This window comes from Amphibalanus amphitrite, unplaced genomic scaffold (assembly GCF_019059575.1).
Source record: "Amphibalanus amphitrite isolate SeventyFive unplaced genomic scaffold, NRLGWU_Aamphi_draft 000282F_arrow, whole genome shotgun sequence".
In the NCBI taxonomy this organism is placed as follows: Eukaryota; Metazoa; Arthropoda; class Thecostraca; order Balanomorpha; family Balanidae; genus Amphibalanus; species Amphibalanus amphitrite.
The window spans coordinates 165054-186738 of NW_024881777.1; the positions used below are offsets into that span (position 1 = coordinate 165054).

The following is a 21685-nucleotide window of genomic DNA, read 5'->3' on the forward strand; positions in this document are numbered from 1 at the left end:
ATTGAATTGATTGCTATTGATTGAGTCGTATACAACCCTGATACAAGGAATGCTGGGTCTATGTGTATGATCCCAGAGACAAAAAGATGATCAAGAAGTTGCAGCACGGCACATCTGTCCTTAAAGGCGAAGATGCAGAAGCCGATATGGAAGGTCAATGCTATCAGCGTTCTGGATCTGGCGAAGGATAGTCATTACCGACTGTCTTGATAATAGTCGGATAATGATTAGCAAGCACTACTGCACACTTTTGAAGAAGTTGCGAGATGGCCTCGAGCAGAATACCCGCAAAAAAAAAAACAGGAAAGATGTTTTATCCGCACCGACAGCGCCCCCGCCCATTCGTCCTGAGCTGCGGTTGAAGAAACAACATGCTATGGACATGAAATCCTACCGCATCTAACGAAATCACCTGATCGGGCAATAACTGACTAATTGTTACGGGAGATGAAGAATCCACAGTATGGCCGGTGATTTAAGGACAGAAATGACGTCATTGATGAGGTGGAGCAGTGATTTACGGGACAGTGCGAAGGTCCTACAATGACCGCCTGAGGCAGCTCAAGAAACGATGCGATAAGTTTGCGGCCGTGTGTGGTGACTTGTGAAAATGAACATCATGTAAAAAAAATCAACTTTCTACCGCATCTAATTCATAGTGATGATCAGAACTTTTCGATACCCCCTCGTATATTTGCTGCAGCCGCTCAGCGTATATAGCCAACTGAGGATGTCGACCACGGCGTGCTCAGAGTTGGCAGAAAACGTAATTAAGCACTTTTTCTCTTGATAAGAACGATTAAATTACCATGTTATGGTTAATAGCCCGGTACAGCCTGGGCGATTTCCGTGCCCACGGCCCCGACCGTGTGCAGGGGAAGGATGGGATCTGACCACCCTGTTATCCCGAGACTGTGGGGAGGGATGGGATCTGACCACCCTGTTATCCCGGGACTGTGGGGAGGGATGGGATCTGACCACCCTGTCATCCCGGGACTGTGAGGAGGGATGGGATCTGACCACCCTGTTATCCCGGGACTGTGGGGAGGGATGGGATCTGACCACCCTGTTATCCAGGGACTGTGGGGAAGGATGGGATCTGACCACCCTGTTATACCGGGACTGTGGGGAGGGATGGGATCTGACCACCCTGTTATCCCGGGACTGTGGGGACCGTGTGCCGGGGAGGGATGGGATCTGACCACCCTGTTATCCCGGGACTGTGGGGAGGGATGGGATCTGACCACCCTGTCATCCCGGGACTGTGAGGAGGGATGGGATCTGACCACCCTGTTATACCGGGACTGTGGGGAGGGATGGGATCTGACCACCCTGTTATCCCGGGACTGTGGGGAAGGATGGGATCTGACCACCCTGTTATCCAGGGACTGTGGGGAGGGATGGGATCTGACCACCCTGTTATCCCGGGACTGTGGGGAGGGATGGGATCTGACCACCCTGTTATACCGGGACTGTGGGGAGGGATGGGATCTGACCACCCTGTTATCCCGGGACTGTGGGGAGGGATGGGATCTGACCACCCTGTTATACCGGGACTGTGGGGAGGGATGGGATCTGACCACCCTGTTATACCGGGACTATGGGGAGGGATGGGATCTGACCACCCTGTTATACCGGGAACTAATGGTCGTGTTGAGCCCCGCCAGGCGGCGTTTGAAAGCTCTCGACGAGACCTTCCCATAACATTCTTAGCCACGAGCCGCTGGGGGGTTCCACGACGGGGGGCCCAAAGGGCCCCCCGTCGTATCTCCAGGACCGATAGTCGGATCGGAAAAATTCAAACGGCAATCGAAAGAACTCATCGAGATGCACAAGATAGGATATCGATGACCTTGATATTTGACCTGTGACGTCACAGGGAGGTCAAACAAGGTCAAATCAGTCCAATTTGCAATGACGAGAAGTCGGTCATAAAAATGAAATCTAAGTTTTCAAAATGAGTCTAGATATGATGTATATGATGAATCTGGCATGTGGATAGTCACCTGAGTGGATGATGACCTGTGACGTCACAGCAGGGGTCAGTCTCGACCAATCAGAAAACACTTTGGTGAATCGTAAGGAAAGGCATGTTAAGTTGTGAATATTCGAGCCTTTATGAAGACTTTTCATATATATGGATCCAAAAAAACTCCTTGACCATTTTTCTTGGACCTATATCGTTACAGGATGGTCAAATAAGGTCAGATTGTACCAGTTTACAACGAAAAACAATTTTTTACGTAAAAGTGACTTAATTAACCCTCGCCCGTATTGGTGTTTTTCCAGCCGCGAACGTATAAGGGGGGTCCGTTGGACCCCCCTTGCCGTTTCGCCCCTGATCGAGCTAGAGCTTCGCGGAAAAAAACAAGCGTGTTGCCCGTGACGAGAGGGAGCCGATGATACCCAATTTTAAGGTCATAGGTCATTGGTTGACCTTGCAGGTCAGGTCAATGACCCAAAAGTCGGGGAAATCGGGACCTGTCAGAACGTCGTAAAGTGTGGCTTCTATGGGGTTTTCCGGGGTGCTGATCACGAATATCATGTTAGTTTTGATCACAGATGATGTCTTCATGCATTTAGTCCAGGTCGGGTCAGGTCAGGTCAGGTCAACCAGTAGGGGTCCTACCAGGTATTCCTAGTAGGTGTCAACCGCTTCTGACAGCTTCGCAACATGTTACGAAGGCACCAAAACTACTTCGTTAATGTTCATATGGTTGCTAGATTCGAATTCAGCTCCAAAAACTGGCCTAGAAACATGTAAAACTCAAAAAAGTGAACCGAGGTCATCAAAGGTCAATGACCTGACCTGACCTTCAGGTGACCTTGACACCCACTCTAATGCATGGGGGCAACACCATATCACATGTTTGAACGCTTGAAACCACGAAAAGACTGCAAACGCGCCGCTAATGCGAGCCGACATACGCTGAATCGCGATTCTGGCCAAACATGGTCTCGAAAAGTAGGTCACAGGTCAAAGGTCATTTGGGTCAGGGTCATGAAATTTTCAGGGTAGGTGTAAAATTGAATAACGCGAGAGTACTGAAAGTTTCGTCGCGATCGGCCGCTTTTTACGCGAGTTATTTGCGAAAAACCATGGGGGGGTTCGTTCGACCCCCCCCCCTATACGGGCGAGCGTTAAGTCACGTAAAGGATCATATTCAGTCAGCAAAAGGTTGTTAACAATCATATATATTACTCCTGACTCATTTCAAGCACAAATATGAAAGTGTTATGACGTCATAAGAACAGTCGCTTCTTTTTCAGTCATTCAAATGGCTATATCTCAGGCAGTTTTAGAAACTTTTGTTAATTTTTGGCATGTGTAAGGCCAGTTAGGGGTTCTCTAACATATATTCCGGTTTTTTGAAAAAAAAATTCTCCAAATTTAAAAAAAAATATCTCAAGAAATCTAAATTCTATGTTAGAAAATCCCTAGATCTAGAGATTTTTATATTTTGCAAATTTTCTATATAGCCATTTTGTTTGTAATGCTCTTTTATACCTACGGTACAATTTATTATGAGTTGCTAAGTCGAAACCCTGATTTTCTGCGATTTTTCTCCGTGAACAACTTTTTCGACGAAAAATCGCCGAACATGACCTCAGTTTGACCTCTATAGCTCGTGACCTGAGATGACCTGGGACCTAATTTTTTCCGGAGCTGTGTACAATTGATGTCCGGAGGGGTACTGAAAGTTTCAAGTCGAAATTCGCAGCCGTTTCTGAGTTATCTCCGAAATTCACAGGGGGCACTTTGTCCCCCCCCCCCTCAACGGGTCGCGGGATAAGCACGTTTAGGTACTGAAGGCTTGCCTGACGTACGAATGTATGTCAAATAACCTTTAACCCGGCAGGCGGTGGGCCTCCCGGCCACCTTCCGCGCGGTGAGGGGGGACATTTTTTGCCCCCCCCCCGTATCTCCGAAACTACCGGACGGATCCGGAAAATTCAAACGGTGTTCGATAGCCCTGTCAAATTTGTAAAAGGAAACCAAATTTCATTGACCTCGGGGTCACCGATGACGTCACAGGTCAGGTCAAAGATAAAATGTTTCACCGTTCACGGGGCTTCTAGGGAAAGCGCTATAACACCGAGTAAAACGCATTTTGTCGAAAATCAGGGATAGGGCGTCAGTTGTCTAGTACATATGTTGCTATTAGAGGTCACTGGTCATACCAGGTCAGGTCACAGGTCAGGTCACCAAAGCTCACCAAGGGTCACCACATGAACGCAACTTTACTAAGGTTGTGCGATGCATGTTTTATGGCCAGTTTTTCATTTCCAACTCAATGGTGTTGGTTATAAGACCATCAGGTACGGTTTAGGTCACTTTCTGGTGGAGGTCAGGTCAAGGTCAGGTCAAGGTCAGGTCAGAAAAGGTCAAATTTCAAAGTTGATATTTTGGCATAAAATGGGTTTTGATTCGATGCAGCTCGTCACGGGGAGTCTAATGGTGGTCTTTGTTGTGCGCTACGAGTTCAAGAATTGCTAAAAAATTGAGTTTAAAAATTTGAAGTCATCAATTTTGAACAGTTTTTTTTCGCTATAACTTGGCCAAAAAAATTCAATTCAAATTTTCGAAATTCAAGTTTTTTTTGGATTTTTTGGCTATTATATTCCAAAAATTATTTTTTGATTTTTGGGGATCAAAATTCAAAATTTTCAAAAATCCGAGATAGCAGTTTTCTAGTGCTCTAAATTCTACACCTTTTATGTTGAAATATTTCTCTGTATCTCTAAAGCTGTAGGCCTGACAGCTCTTCTAGCAAAACCTTCTTTTGGGGTCGAAAATGGCAGAAATGACGTCACTCTGACGTCATTAGCGTCCAACCTATCATAGCCTTTGAAAAATTGGTCACAATGTGCAATAGCTATTCACGGGAGGGTACTGAAAATTTGGTGACGGTCGGCACAGCGGTTCTCGAGATATATCGAAAAAACTAAAGGGGGGCAAAAAAATGCCCCCCCAAACGCCTGGAAGGTTAACCCGCGCCGTGCCGGGGGTGTTTGAACACCCCCCTGCGGTTTTTCGCAGATATCTCAAAAACGGCGGCGCTGAGCGCCGCCGTTTTTAGCACACCTGTTCGTGCATCTTTTTCGCACATGTTGTGAAAATTTCAGACTCAGGTAACCTTAGGTCAGGTCACCAGGTCACGCCAAGTGACCTCACCTCAGAAAAAAATAAGAATGCTCGTCATAGCTACACCGATCAATCGATTGCCTTGACACTTTCAGAGATCGATAAGAGCAACATTATCTATAAAATGTATATCTCGGAATTTTGATATCGGTGACCTAAGGTCAGGTCAATTTTGCGGCCTCTCCATTGTAAATAAGTCAAGGGGAGAAAATTGAAAAGCGTCTGTTTTGCACGAACGCTATTCTAGACACTCTCAAACATCGAGATGTAGGTAAAATTGACACACTGAACCGGAAAATGGCAACTGTGACCCCTCGGTATGTCCCCGAGGTCATCTCAGGTAACGAACAGAATCTTTAAGTTCTTCGCTAATAACTTCTGATATAAATGTGCTAGAGCGCTGAAAACGCCTTAGATGTGTTCGGTTCGACGTTGCGGATCGACTGAAATGCAACATGAACTTTTCCGGTCAGGTCATGGCCTTGACCTGAGGTCAAATTTTCAAGTTGACCTTTTAAGGTCAAATTGTAGTTCATTCGACGCGTATCGACGAGAGGAACACGATGGTGGCAAAAGTAATGTCATGGCTCTTTTGAGTCAAAAATTATTGCCGAAAAAAAAAGCTTTTCGTAAAAACGGCTATATTTGGAGTTTTTGCCCTCTGGAGGCTAAACCGTTTACCTGAGGTCAAATCTGAGAACATTATTCAGAAAGGTCTGTAAAAGGGCTATCGAATGCGCTTTTCCGCGGCGCTGTAGCTCTATCGGTTCCCGAGATAGCCGTTGGCAGTTTCCAAAATGTTGAAATAGTCAACATTTTACATTTGGTGACCTCTGGTGACCTGACATTTCACCTGACCCAAAAAATGACTGAGGTGTTTTCGTCCTTATTTTGGACGTTCTTTCGATTGCCGCTTACCGCGTGTCGCTATGTGGCCCAGGAGCCGAGTTAGAAGGGGGGTGTTCAGACACCCCCCGGCCCGGTGCGGAATCTCAGAGCACCGGCCCCGGCGTGGGTTAACCCGCGCCGGGGTACATTTTTAGAGATACATTTTTCTGTATCTCTAAAGCTGTAGGCCTGACAGCTCTTCCCGCGAAACTTTTTTTGGGTAGAAAATGGCAAAAATGACGTCACTCTGGCGTCATTAGCGGCCAACCTATCATAGCCTTTGGAAAAAAATTTTGGTCACCATGTGCGCTAGCTGCTCCCGGGAGGGTACTGAAAGTTTGGTGACGATCGGCGCAGCGGTTCTCGAGATATATTGAAAAAACTAAAGGGGGCAAAAAATGCCCCCCCCCCCCACCACCACCTGGAAGGCTAGCATATGCTTCTGAAGGCCTCAATCCGGCTTCTAAGGCTTCCTAGCAGAGGTTTGACTCTTTTGAGAGCCCATATCAGAGGTAGAGAGCCCCACGCAGGTGACTGAGGGTCCGTGAGGGCTTACCCTGGCGGAGCAGCGCGGTCGCTGAACCCAGAGCTAGCCGACAGTGCGAACTCGGGTTTCAAACGTTCTGCTCGTCATGAACATCACGAAGTAGCATTATTAAAAACGATAAAGGCACTTTCATTAAGTTTCCTTCATTGTTTCGTTTCCTTCGTATTAGAATGCCATCCCACGTGACACGTCAATTGGGCCCTTTGGATAAGCGAGGAACACTAATGTCCTACGAATGGTGAGACTCCTTCAGACAGGTACGAATGCGACTTTTGTATGACCCCTTAGAGCGGTATTCTATCCCTTCATATGCGTCATAGTATGTGATTCAGCCCGCTCTCAGGGATGTAACCCTGCTGATGGTATGCTTCTACGTCCCTGTCTTCCTGAGCCTGAGCCCGAGCCTGCCCTTCCAGCTGTATCCTGTCCTGTTCTATGACCTGCATTACATACATGTGTTCGCTGTGCTGTCCCCTGTCCTGTGAGGGCGAGTTCACTCAAGGTCGCACGAATACGATTCCTCCGGAATCGGTATCTAATCTACTATGCAGTTTGAAAGAGAACATGCCATTCACTGGTAAATCGAAAAGCGTGATTAAGACCGCTGTCTTCCTCGTCAAAAATTGGAACCTTTTGAGCACTTTTCCGGAAATATAGCATTATCAATAACACCTTTGCTGCATTTATGTTATTTTACTTGCAAAGCTCTTTTTCGGTCGTCTCAACTTGTACGGACATTCCGTACAAGTTTCCGGACCTTCCAAAACTTGTACGGACACTGTCCGTAGTGTCCGTAGTGGTGGCGACGCCCATGGGCCTCTGCTGACCCCAATATTGCTCTAAGACAAAAAATGACCGAAATACTTTCAAACGTACGCATCGAGAGCTATCGACTGCTTTTTACCACGTCTTTCTAGCCCTCTTAGTTTTTGAGTTAGAGGTGGGTGGTAACATATGCCCCCCCCCCCCACTAGGGCGAGGTTGGCTGAGACCGCCACTGGGGCGCGGGTTAACAATACATAACGTCTTCATGACAAATGTACTTAGCCCATAAGTATAACGTTGGTTACGACATATTCGGTTGGAAAGTTTTTAAAACTTCAACCATGTTACGCTGGAGATAGGGGTGCTTTCCGTACAACTTAAACTGTGGTTTTACTGTATTTCTCATTTAATGTCAAGTTTCTTTCAAAATGTTTAAAATTAAAAAAACCTTACCCATGGCATTCATCGTTCAATTCCACATCAGCCTGAGCAAAATAATAATAAAAAAATCAAACGGTTTTCATGGTACATAGATTTTACTAAACCACTGCAGTACTGTCTCAAATAACCTCACCTTACGGTAACTTTGATAGCGATTTGGTGGACCGTTAAACTAACAAATATGACACTCGTTTAGCAGGACGAGACTCGAACGTTCCTTCCGTGGTCGGGCCGGCGAGCTGAGAGTGCCGGGTCTGCGAGTCGATAAGTGTCATTGTGTCATTACACGTATCTGAGAATATTTCTGGCTACATATTGCTCTTTTGGCGTTCAGCTTTCACTAGGACACGAAAAAACATGCCCATGATTTCAAGAATGTCCGAGACAGCCCGTTGAATAAAAAAATATAACGTCTTTACAAAAACGCAGTATAGTTCGTTTCTTTTGTGCATGAAATGACCTTCTGACGAACCATAGGAGGAGAGTCACCAAAACAGATGAGCTTCGGTTGTCAGCCTACCGCCAACAAAGCGGCTCTCACTGCGCCGGCCAGTAGGTCAGCCCCGCCCCATCTCTGAGAGAGAGAGAGAGAGAGAGAGAGAGAGAGAGAGAGAGAGAGAGAGAGAGAGAGAGAGAGAGAGAGAGAGAGAGAGAGAGCCAGAGCCAGAGCCAGAGCCAGAGACAGAGACAGAGCCAGAGACAGGGACAGAGACAGAGACAGAGACAGAGACAGAGACAGAGACAGAGACAGAGACAGAGACAGAGACAGAGACAGAGTCAGAGACAGAGACAGAGACAGAGACAGAGACAGAGACAGAGAGAGACAGAGACAGAGAGAGACAGAGAGAGAGAGAGAGACAGAGAGAGAGACAGAGACAGAGACAGAGACAGAGACAGAGACAGAGACAGAGACAGAGAGAGACAGAGACAGAGAGAGAGACAGAAACAGAGAGAGAGACAGAGAGAGAGACAGAGATAGACAGAGAGAGAGAGAGAGAGAGAGAGAGAGAGAGAGAGAGAGAGAGAGAGAGAGAGAGAGAGAGAGAGAGAGAGAGAGAGAGAGAGAGAGAGAGAGAGAGAGAGAGAGAGAGAGAGAGAGAGACAGAGACAGAGAAAGAGACAGAGAGCTCCTACTCCAACTGTTGCAGTTCCTAGGGAGAGAGAACTGCAACACTTGCGTAGGACTACAACTCTCTTTTTCAGTGGCGGTCACAGAGACCGGAATCCGGGGGGCTCCGAGGTTGGTGAATATATACGATACTCGGGTTTTTCTTTGATAGTGAATATGCTGTGGCAGATAGAACTGTGACGCAGAAAGTTGTCTAGCTGAAAAACAAGGCTGTGCGATACACGCTTTTGATGATACATCTCACCATCAATGAATGGTGCTAGACTTGCCTCTATTACAGTAGAACCTCACATACATTACTTTAGCGGTGACTTGTACGTGTTTCCAGCTGAGTGCGGCGAAGGGCGCCGCGGCCACTCACAGCTCTCGATCTCGACGGTGCAGTTCTGGCTGTCGAGCGGGTAGTAGCGCAGGTCCATCATGCACGCCAGCGTCGTGGTGAAGCGCATGCCGTACGTAATGCTGCCGTCACCGTGCAAACGCACCATCTTGTTCTTCTCAGTGACGTCATGCAGAAAGCTGCAACAGACACCTCCCTCACATTACCTCAGGGGTACACGACACTCTGGGGCAGGGGTAGCCAGTAACATTTGGTAGCATTGGGCCAAATGGGCGCTCAAAAACTAATACCCCATAGGATTCCCATGTTAAATCGACCTTTTTCAAGCGAGCCTCACACGTAACCCAAGAGAGAAAGTGCCAATGTTATTGTGGGGGAGGGTACCCAGCAGGCCATCCCAAATGGGGCCCACATGGGCGGGATGTGGGACATCTGGGCGAATGTGGGCTGGGCTACATCTGGGTATGTCATAGGCGTCCAACTAGGTCCCAGATTAGATTACAGATTACAGATTACAGATTACAGATATATTCAGACAAGGTCCTCTCAATAGTGAGGCTTTTCACATGTCCACGTCATGATAGTGTGATACAAAACGAGGAACAGTGTGCAGCACGCATAATTCCCACACACGCACCCATACATGCTATTGCTCATGTCTGTTGCTTAGACAGCAGCACCTTTCGGGTGTTCGCCCGGTACGACAATGTCCCTGGTTCTACTCCAAGTTCGTTCATACGAGTCACACCTCGGTAGCACAATCTACGTCTTCCCGACTCCGTTTGAATGAAGGGGAGGGTGAGGTAGCTGGCCTGCCTAGTGTTGTGCCGGTGCCGCTGGCTAGCCCGCTGCCCCAGCGTACCTTTGAGGTACTCCGGCTGCTCCGACACAAAGATACGCTCGACAGCACTCACTGTGTGGTATGTTACCAAATCCTTGGCAGTCAACCACTTCAGCTGCTTGATGACAGCCGCCACGCTATCACGTCGTCGCCGACCGGACACAACGCGTGCACAAAAGTTTATAACTTTTTGCAGCCGTCCTAACTGCACCTCACCACACGGGCCGTACACCGACAGACAGTACCGTAGCACAGATACAACCAGGGCTTCAACTATCGGCTTCAGTGCTGACCGCGGTATAACGTGACGAGCGTGCAGTAGCGCTGTCAGCATCCCGGTACATTTCCGCGCCACACCGTCTACATGGGACACAAAGCTAAGGTGACGGTCGATCGTCACTCCTAGATTTTTAACAGTTTCTGACTCTGTAATGGTGGTAGAGCAGAAAGTCAGCGTGACAGGCGGCAAACTGCGAAGCATCGCTGGGGTACCGATCACAAGCATCTGTGTTTTCGCAGCATTAAGTCTCATTCCATTGTGGCAGAACCACTGATACATTCGACCCAGTGCATCCTCCATACGCGCGGTCAACAGATTCAAGTCGCTCTTCTTGCCAGTAACCATCAGCTGGGTGTCATCAGCATACTGGACTACCGTGACGTCATCGGGAACACACAGACACAGATCGTTTGAGTACAGCATGTACGGCTCTCCAGTAAAAGTCTTGTTGGTTTTGCTTTTTCGGACATATCTGGTCCTATATAATGTTTAAATGCAGAAGTATCAACCCGGATTATGTGTATGCACATTTACCACGAGACTGTGAAATTTCATCGTTGTATGCCAAATACTTTCCGAGATATCCACCAAAAACCTCATTTTCTGCCGTTTGGGGTATTCTGGCCGCAATCTTCCTGGGATCGCCTATGACATCCATGGTGCCACCTAGCGAGAGGGACGCGGAAACACAGAATCATGAATGAATCGAGCGCGTGGTAAACGGTGTATGGAAGGGAGACTCGGCAGAGGCTATCCGGGTGGCCGGCGCGCGGCGCGCCCTTAGGCATCGGCCGACCCTTCGGACCGCGTGGGGTCAGAGGTCGCGCTCGGGAAGTCTCGGCTCTGGGTTTTAGCGCTGTGCAGTCAGGAAGGGAGGGGAGGATAGCGCTAGCCCGACTGACTAGTATCTCGGCTGATTCGTGTGGGGTGGAACGGATCACAGAACGGGATGGTGGCTAGTGGTGGATGATGGGATGGTGGTTAGGTTAGTGCGTACTGCGTAGAACGTAGCTGAACATGCTTTTTTCATGGCAAACAACATGCAGCATAATGTGCGGGATTATGCCAGAACTCATACAAAAAGGAACTAACCCGCGCCCTGATGGGGGGGCATTTTGGCCCCCCCTGTGGTTTTTATTAAATAGCGAGAAAACGGCGGCGCTGCGCGCCGCCAAATTTTGGGTACCTTACCGGGCATCAATTTGACACCTTCATACAAAATTTCAAGTCACAGGTCACCTCAGGTCAGGAGTTATTGAGGTCAAACTGAGGTCATGTTCGAGTAAAAATGAGCAAAAAACATGACATCTTGAAACGCTCACCAATTCTACAGTTAACAAGCAATTTTAAAGTTCTTTATGTGGTTGTGTAGAGAAAAGACGGCGCTACAAAACTGCTATCTCGGATTTTCAAAATTTTGGAATTTTGACCCCCAAAAATCAAAAAAAATGATTTTTTTAGAAAAACTCAAAATTCCAAAAAAAAATTCGAATTTCGAAAAAAAACCGGAATATATGTGATAGTCCCTGCGCTCTTCGATATACATACCAAATTTTAGATCGATACCTCTTTTTTTGGCCAAGTTATAGCGAAAAAACTGTTAAAAATTGATGAGGTCAAATTTTTGAACTCAATTTTTAGCAATTCTAGACCTCGTAGCGCAAAACGGAGACCACCATTGAACTCCCCGTGACGAGCTGCATCGAATCGATACCCATTTTATGCAAAAAAATCAACTTTGAAATTTGACCTAATTTGACCTGACCTTGACCTGACCTTGACCAAAACGTGACCTAAGCTGGCCCTAAAGTCTGTCTGACCCACATAATCGCATTTGTCATGTAAAATGGACCATAAAACATGTATCACACGACACTTTCATATTGTGACCCCCCAGTGACCTGACCTCTGTGACCTGACCTGGTATCAGTGACCTCAAATAGCAAAATATGTGTTTGAAGAACAACTCCCCATCGATGATTTTCAATGAAATGCATTTTACTCGATTTTACAACGCATTTCTTGAAATGCCTGTAAACGGTGAAAATTCGACCTTTGACCTGACCTGTGACGTCATCGGTTTGACCGAGGTCAATGAAATTGGGTCACAAGGTAGTTCCCCGTTGGGGCTATCCAATAACGTTTACCGCTTGTCGCTATGTTGCGTGGTTCTCAAGATCTGAGGGGGGGGCCAAAATGCCCCCCCCCCCCATCAGACCGCGTTGCTCGGCAGAACCCATCTGGGCGCGGGCTAATATTTCGGGCGAGGGAGTGGATGAGTGCTGTGACAAAGCATGACGATGCTGCCAAAATCGGGATGCTTGTTTGCTCCCATTTTTTTTTTATTAAGTTTTAACCCTAACATGCAGCGCTTGATCCGAACTTAGAGGTCCCCGACTGACCTTGGACCTTAAAATTGCACCCGTCCGGTGCGCCACCTTTTCTTCAGGGGCGCTCTTCTTGGTTGTATCTGTTCTTACCAATAACTAAAGCAAATCGAATGTATAATAAAAAAGGCATACCTCAAACACAGTTTAATTCACATCCGCTCGTGTGCATGCTTGTTTTTACCTATACCCTCTCGCATCATAATATATCACTTCAGTGCTTAACCTTCAACGGAATTTTGGGTTTTCTGCATATACCCCGGCCGAGGGGGGGGGGGGGGGGCGATTACGACCCCTCTCCGTCTTTTTGCCCCTAATTGAGCTAGCGCCTTGCGGATAAAACTGATAAAACTGAGCGCGTGCGTCGTGTGAGATGCAGGCGCAGCAACTGATACCCGAGTTGAATGTCTCGGAGTCGGGTCCACCGATAAACTCTGAGGTCAGTAATCAGTATAAGTGCTCCAAGTCGCGGGATCGGTTTTTGGTAAACAACTTCACCTTAAGTGGTTACAGAGCCAAGAGTTTTGCATGCTCAAACGCGTCGAATAGTTTACGCTTTGTTTTTGTTGAGGTCAATTTAAGGTGTTTACCTCAGGTCATGTCAGGGCAGAGCCACTCAGGCCACGAGGCTGACTCAAGGAGGTCATATCGCTTCTTCGATGCGGTAGGTCCTTAAAAGTCCACTGGTGGCTTCCCGACTCGCTAGCTCAATTTGATCGGGACTTTTTGGTGAAATCTCCTGTGACCTTAGTGACGTCATAAATGAAGTCGCCTAACTTTAAGAATGGAAAAGTGAATGCTGGGGCTTGCAAAAATTGTATAAAATCGCAAATTCATGCGCTTGAGACAGCTTTAGATGGCTCCCGGCGCCAAAATAACAGTTTTCATATTTCCCAATTGATTAATAATCGTGAGGTTGCGTGACCTCAGGTGACTTCAGGTGACTCTTAAGAAAAATACGAGATAGCTACATACAAGTTGTGAGGCCTCTGGGAGATAGTACTAGATCATATAAGCTTCATTCCCCGTTGAAAAATCCCCTGGCACGAAGGGTGCTGCGACGTCGCGACATTTTGGGGCCTTACAGAGGCTCACTTTTGACGCCATTGGTCAACGGCCTGACCTTAACCTTCGCACTTGTAGGAGGGTGTCGAACAGACCTCCTACCCTCAGTTTTTCGCAAATAACTCGCGCAAAAAGCGGCTGATTGCGGCGAAACTTTCAGTACCCTCGAGTTATTCAATATTACGCCTACCCTATAATTTGCATGACCCTGACTCAAAAGACCTTTGACTTGTGACCTGTTTTCCGAGACCATGTTTGGCCGGAATCGCGTTTTGGCGTATTTCGAGTAGAACGCGTTTTATTGTCTTTTTGTGGCTTTAAGCGATCAAACATGTGAAAGGATGTTGATCGCATGGATTCTAGTGGGTATCAAGTCACGTGAAGATCAGTCAGGTCACTGACCTTTGATGACCTTTGTTCACTCTTTCGAGTTCTACATGTTTCTAGGGTAGATTTTGGAGTTGATTTCGCATTTAGAAACCGTTTGAACATTTAAGAAGTAGTTTTGGTTCACTCTTAACATGTGACCTGACCTGACCTGACCCGACCTGGCCTAAATGCCCGAAAACATCATCTGTGATCAAAACTAACTTGAATTTCGTGATCAGCACCCCGCAAAACCCTATATACGAAGCTCTAACAGGTCCCGACGAGCGTGTTGCCCGTCACGAGAGGAAGCCGATGATACCCAATTTTAAGGTCCTAGGTCATCGGGTTACCTTCCAGGTCAGGTCAATGACCCAAAAACCGGGAAAATCGGGACCTGTTAGAAAGTCGTAAAGTGTGGCTGCTATGTGGCTTTCCGGGGTGCTGATCACGAATATCGTATTAGTTTTGATCAGAGATGATGTCTTTAAGCATTTAGACCAGGTCGGGTCAGGTCAGTTCAGGTCAACCGGTAGGGGTTGTGACGGGTATTCGTAATACGTGTCAACCGCCTCTGACAGCTTCGTAACATGTTACGAAGGCACCAAATTACTTCGTAAATGTTCAAATGGTTGCTAAATTCGATTTCAGCTCCAAAAACTAGCCTAGAAGCATGTAAAACTCGAAAAAGTGAACCGAGGGGTCACCAAAGGTCAATGACCTGACCTGACCTTCAGCTGACCTTGAAACCCACCCTTATGTATGGGAACAACATCAAATCACATGTTTGAACGTTTGAAACCACGAAAAGCTTGCAAACGCGCGGCTAATGCGAGCCGACATACGCCGAATCGCGATTCCGGCCAAACATGGTCTCGGAAGAGGTCACAGGTCAACGGTCATTTGGGTCAGGGTCAAAAAAAATCTCAGGGTAGGCGTAAAATTGATCAATGCGAGGGTACTGAAAGTTTCGTCGCGATCGGCCGCTTTTTACGCGAGTTATTCGCGAAAAACCTTAGGGGGAGGTTGCATCAACCCCCCTGTGCCGGCGAGGGTTAAAATTGGGTATCATCGGCCTCCTCTCGTCACGGGCAACACGCTCTTTTTCCGCGAAGCTCTAGCTCGATTAGGGGCTGAACGGCAAAGGGGTCCAACGGACCCTCCTCCCCCTCTTTACGATAGACGCTGGCAAAACACCAATATGGGCAAGGGTGAAAATACAGCTGCTGTCATAAAAATTCAGCTTGAACCAAAGGTCAGGCTTGCCAAATTTCAGCTCTCGCAGCTATCAACAAAAATAAACATGTGTAGGCGGCACCCGCCTCCCCCCCCCCCCCTCCTCTCGGCCACTGCCAGCGAGGTTGCGTATCATACATGTTACAAAGCATCATATCAAGATGACACACCCCAGCAGCCTGAACAAAAACTTATTACCCACGCTAGTCTATCGGCACCATAGCACATGGTCGAGACTGTCGTCAGCCACGGACGCGCACTCGACCAACCCTCTGAGCCCGTTGACTGCGGGTGACCTTGACATGTCTAGCCTGATCGGCGGCCGGCCGCTGTCGTGCGGTCGTTACACGCGGAGGGGAGAGAGACACAAAGTTCTACGTTATAGCTGACCTCTGACCTTTCCCTGCGCCCTGGTCACCGACCCCGCTCCATGTCGCTGGGCGGTGGCATGGCGGTGGAAACCGGTTCTAGCCTCTACACATGCCACCATTCTAACCCTCCCCTCCCCACGCTACTACGCGGCGTGGAGTACGCTCGTGCGTAACTGGGCGGAGCAAGGGGTCACGCGATACAGGGGCGGAACTGGTTGCCCTCCCGCTCGCCGAGCGACCAACGACTAATACCCTGGAGAACCGTACATGAGACAACTCAGGGCGCCGCCTTGGTATACGCCAATCGCGTTAGCCTTGCTGTCCGACAGCAGTGTCGAACCGTCCGCGCACCTCACTTGGACCTGCTGCGAGTGGTGAGCCAAATAGGCACGGAACCATGTGGTTTCGATACCGTACACAGACAATTTGTCGAGAAGTGTAACATGAGGAACAACATCAAAACATTTTGAGAGGTCTAGTAGTACCAAGATACAAATGTTACCATTGTCCATTGCCTGAAGAGCATGATCAGTAAAGACGTGAAGCGCGGTTTCCGTTGAACGTTGTTTTCTATAACCGTGTTGGGCGTCCGAGAGAAGGAAATTTTCTTCGAGATAAGAGACCAACTGTTTTTGCACGACACGTTCAACTAATTTCATAATCGCAGGCAGGATGGAGATGGGACGCGTGTCGGACGGCTCGGTAGCCCTCGTTCCTTTCGGAATTGGGGTAACCAGAGCGTGTTTCCAGTCCTGCGGTACTACTCCGTTAGAAAGGCTGGAGTTCACAACATCCAAAACCGCATGGCCAATCCCGGGAAAGAACTTCTGTAACATGCGCACACTGACACCGTCCTTGCCAGTCGACATAGATGGTTTCATCGACAGCAATGTGGCATAAAGAGTGTCCAAATCGGTAGGTTGCACCTCAAACGCACACGTCAAAACTCTCGGGAGTCGCGTGGGCACACGTACAGTAGCGGCGGGGACACTGGCTGCAGTGGAAGGACCGATCGCAACATAATAATCATTCAATGCATTCGGCGTGATTCTCGGTATCTCGCAGGACTGCTGCTTCCTGCCCACGACCGGCCGCAGCACTCGCCACAGCCCGCCCCGGTCACCGCGGCTGATAGCACCAGCATACCGCGCGCGGGTCTCGTTCCGCACGGCGGCGCGGTACAGCCGGTTCACCCGTTTGTAGTCGGCTCGATCGCCCCGAGCTAAGGCCGCGCGGCGGGACTGCAGCAGCTGCTGGGTCTCGGCTGACACGGGCGGCGCAGTCACCTGCCTATCACGGACGCGTTTGAGCGGTGCGACAGCATCCAATCGTTCAACGAACGTGTCACGGAAAACGCTCCACTTACGCTCAGTCGAGTCCGAGAAATACACAGGAGACCAATCGGTATCAGCAAGCTGCTGATTAAACGAGTTTGTATCTATCCTGCTGATAGGGCGTCGGTACACACTGGATTCCCGGCGTGGCGCCGCACGACTCTCACGAGCGACCATAACACGAGTGAAGTCATGCGGACCTCCGTAGTGCGGACCTGGTGACACCGACACGTCTGATCAACTCCGGACGGTTAGTAATGACGACATCTAGCAGAGACCCGGCCGGACGATAAGTAGCTCGACACTGGTTGGTGATGTGGAGTCCATAGGTGGTACAGAGTCTAATCAGGGGGTTGGTGTCGCTAGTCTTCGCCTTAAGTAGACAGCAGTTGAGGTCGCCTCCGAGGATAAGTGTTGCTCGTGGGAAGTTGGCGACCATATGCTGAAGCTGGCACTCCAGGTCGTCCAGGTCGGTCGCGAGCTGACGCGCGGTGTTGTGCGGCACTCGATATGCCGACGCGACCAGCACCGACTGGTGCTTGCTGGTCCGCACCATCACCCAAACAATCTCCAGGCTGGAGCCGGCCACGCCCGTCACAGGTGTCGGGAGCAGCTCGCAGCTCAGGCTGTCACGGACCAGCACGGCCACACCGCCCCTCCCTCTGGGCAGGCTGGAGGTGGCCGGCCTGTCCCGTCTAAACAGCCTATAGCCGCTCACACCGACTAGCCGGTCAGGCACGGGCGGCGCCAGCCAGGTCTCACAGAGCGCCAGAACGTCAAAGCCGTAGGTATCATGAATGTCATTCCGAAGGTCGTGTAGCTTGGGTTTGTAGGACTGAATGTTGAGTTGTCCTATGATGAGTTGATCCGACCCAGCGTCACCGTGACGGCGCCAGTTGGCGCCTCCCCGCCTGCCCCGCTGCCTGGATGCGCCCCTGCCGCCGCGGCGCGTGCCGTCAGCCGGGCTAGCTTTACGTGCTGGACTTGGCCGGCGCCTCCACTGTGCCGCTACCCTGCCTGATCTGTGCCGCTACCCTGCCAGACTCCTGATCTGACAGCCGCCTGGGCACACCCCTGCCCGCGTCCAGAGGCTAGGGCACACCCTAGCCTCTTGGGCTCAGAGCGTCCAGAAGTTGTCTTCACATCTTCTTCTCTTCCTTCTTGTCATGGCCAGGAAATGGAACTAAGCGATCCATGGGACAAGGAAATGCGTTGCCCGGATTTGTCCAGTTAGGATTTATCAGTTTAGGTTGGTATTGCCGTAGTTAGATGTTAGTGATTGTTCAAACTACACTAACTAAAAATGAAAATAAAGTAAATTAAAGAGAAAGAAATACAAACATCATACACTATGCCCAGAGTACGAGTAGAGTACGAGTAGAGTCCCGAGTAGAGCACACCGACTGCCAAATCCCGTGTCTCCAGGATGGGACCATCTCCGCCAGCCAGAGCACACCGACTGCCAAATCCCGTGTCTCCAGGATGGGACCATCTCCGGCAGCCAGAGCACGCCGACGGAAATCCAGTGTCTCCAGGGTGCGGTGCGACTGTACGATTGTACAGTCGTATTGTATGTTGGTACGGATGAGTGCATGTTTGAGATCAGTCATTCTTCCATTACACAACTGACGCGAAGCATGGAATAGCCACTGCATGCGGTGGAATGGCCTCACGATGTGAAATAAATAAAAAATAAACAAATATATGTAAGTGTGATTTTGTCAAAAACAGTCGGAAGTTGTACCTGTTATGACGTCGTATCTCGGTGGCCTGACATGACTCGATTTTTTTTCCAACGCTTGCACAAAGGATGCCCCAGAGGCTATTGAAAATTTCAACACGATCTGACTAATAGTTCGGCGCACATCGCAAAACAAAACTCAGGAAGGGGATCGCATCGACCCCGCCCCCCTGCCAGGGCGAGGGTTAAAGTTTACAGCTAATAGCAAACAAAAAGAAAAGAAGTAGCCTGCTAGGTATAGATGACCTACCGAGTATGCCATGTATTCTAGTCATGAGCCGTCTTCATATGAAACTCATAGAAAATTCGCGCTGCACATTGCGATCAAATTTGGAACCCCGTTAGGGACCGGTTACTAGAGCGCCGTGCAGAAGTCAGTTAGGATTCACTTTGCGTGTGCGCACGTGCGGGGCAATGTTTCCACCTCACAAGTCACAAGAAAGGTTAGGTCGATTATTCTGGAATATGGCGCATCTTTAGGGACCGGTTATTAGGTACCGTGCATAAGTCACATAGGGAGGTGGGGCACCCTTCGACCTTCGTACCTCTGCACGTGCGGATCTCACCCACCTGGTACCATCATTGTAGCGACGCTGGCTGGCGTCACCCACCTGTTACCATCATTGGAGCGGCGCTGGCTGGCGTCACCCACCTGTTACCATCATTGGAGCGGCGCTGGCTGGCGTCACCCACCTGGTACACCATCATTGGAGCGGCCCTGGCTGGCGTCACCCACCTGGTACACCATCATTGGTGCGGCGCTGGCTGGCGTCACCCACCTGGTACACCATCATTGGAGCGGCGCTGGCTGGCGTCACCCACCTGGTACACCATCATTGGAGCGGCGCTGGCTGGCGTCACCCACCTGGTACACCATCATTGGAGCGGCGCTGGCTGGCGTCACCCACCTGTTCTTGTCATTGTCGAAGTACGTGTCGGGCACCCAGATCTTCTCGGCAAAGTCGCCGGACAGCGTCAGGATGTCATGGCCGCTACTGAAGGCGAGCCGCTCGTCCTTCCAGTACTGGTTCAGGTACATGGTGATGGTGTAGTCCTGCGGACACAGTTATACAATACCATTCAGTGTACAAGCACCGGGAGTACGGCCCTCGCGAGATTAAATCGTGCCCAAGTGGGGGTTGCATCCAACTTCGCCATGTGGGGGGGGGGGGGTATATGCCACACCGGTTAATCTCGGCAGGTAAGAAGGCTTAAAAGACGCGGAAAAAAGCAATAGAGTGCTCGCTATGAGATCTTTTAGAATCAAAAAGGTCATTGCTATATCATCGCTGGTCATCGCTGAGGGCACTGGAGGTCACCAAAAGTAAAATAATCACAAATTCTCCCTTCCAGTTTTGACGTGATTACATTTTTTCACAAATCGGCGCATAACTCCAGAACAAATGGCTACAGTGCCGCATAAGAAAAAAATGTTTTGACAGCTCTTTCTGACAAGGGACTTGTTGAGTTTTTTATCATTTGACCTAGGGTCAACAGCTTATCCTCCAGAGGGCAAAAACTTTGACAATATGACGTCTTTGGAAAACATTTTCCTCCAACATTTTTTTACATTTAGCTTTTATTACTTTGCTTTTACTGGCGTCGCATTTATTTCGTCTATACGCGTCAAATGATCTGTAAACTGACCTGACATATAAAACTAGAATTTGACCTCACGTCAAGGTTACAGGCTTATATTGCGTATCAGTCGACTTGTATCGTAAAGCTGAACGCATCTAAGGTGTTTGAACGAATCTAAGTACACCCTCGCCCTGGCAGGGCATTTTTCATAACGCGGCCTGGCAAATGTGTTCTGAATATAAAATTGCAAAATTATTAGGGCTATAAAACTGCAATCTCGTATTTTTGAAATTTCGGGATTTTAGCCCCCCCCCCCAAAAAAAAGTATTTGTTGGATATATTACCCAACAATTCCAAAAAATTTCGAGTTTCGCAAAACAAAATAAAACAGAATTTATATGTTAGTCTCTACCGTCTTCTATCCACATAGCAAAATTGACATCGATGCCATGCTTCTTTTTTTCTGGCCAGTTTTTAACGAAAAGGGCTGTTCAAAATTGATGACGTCAAATTTTCAAACTCAATTCTTAGCAATTCTATCGCAAAAGCGAAGACCATCATTATGTTCCCCGTGACGAGCTGCATCGATGCAAAAATACCAACTTTGAACTTTGACCTAAGTTGACCTGACTTTCACCTGACCTTCACCAGAACGTAACCTAAACTGGCTCCAAGGGCTGCCCGACTAACAAAATCGCATTTGTCATGTAAAATGGATCATTAAACATATATCACACGACAGTTTCATACCCTCAGTGACCTGACCTCTGTGACCTGACCTGGTATCAGTGACCTCAAATAGCAAAACAAAGTTTAGCGTCGATACGTCAAGCGGTTTGGAAGCTATTGCAGAAAAACGAGAGGGGGGCTATGAATAGCCCCCCTCCAGTGGGGCGCAGGCTATTTGAGGTCACTTATACCAGGTCAGGTCACATAGGTCAGGTCACTGAGGATCACAATATGAAAATATCATGTGATGCATGTTATATGGTCCATTTTACATGACAAATGCGATTACTGTGGGTCAGGCAGCCTTTGGGGTCAGTCAACCCGTGCCCCGCTGGGGGGGGGGGGGCAGAATCTGCGCCCTCCCGTTTTTCGCCAATAACTTCTAAACGCGTTACGCCAGCGACGTCAAACTTTCAGTACCTTATCATACATCAATTTGACACGTTCCCTGAAAATTTGAGCGAAATCCGTCAGCTTTGTTTTTGAGAAAATGACGTT

The 21685-nt window shown here is 48.7% G+C and overlaps 1 protein-coding gene across 1 annotated transcript in view; it reads right to left on the minus strand.

Annotated features, from left to right (window-relative positions):
- The window catches only part of LOC122387331 (gamma-aminobutyric acid receptor subunit beta-like), a 130710-nt gene that overhangs the window by 23107 nt on the left and 85918 nt on the right, over nucleotides 1-21685 (minus strand). The window contains exons 4-5 of the mRNA XM_043377441.1: nucleotides 19786-19931; nucleotides 9278-9435 (exon numbers count right to left, since the gene is read on the minus strand). Of these exons, the coding sequence (XP_043233376.1) occupies nucleotides 9278-9435; nucleotides 19786-19931 (304 nt within the window). The remainder of the gene's footprint in view (nucleotides 1-9277; nucleotides 9436-19785; nucleotides 19932-21685) is intronic.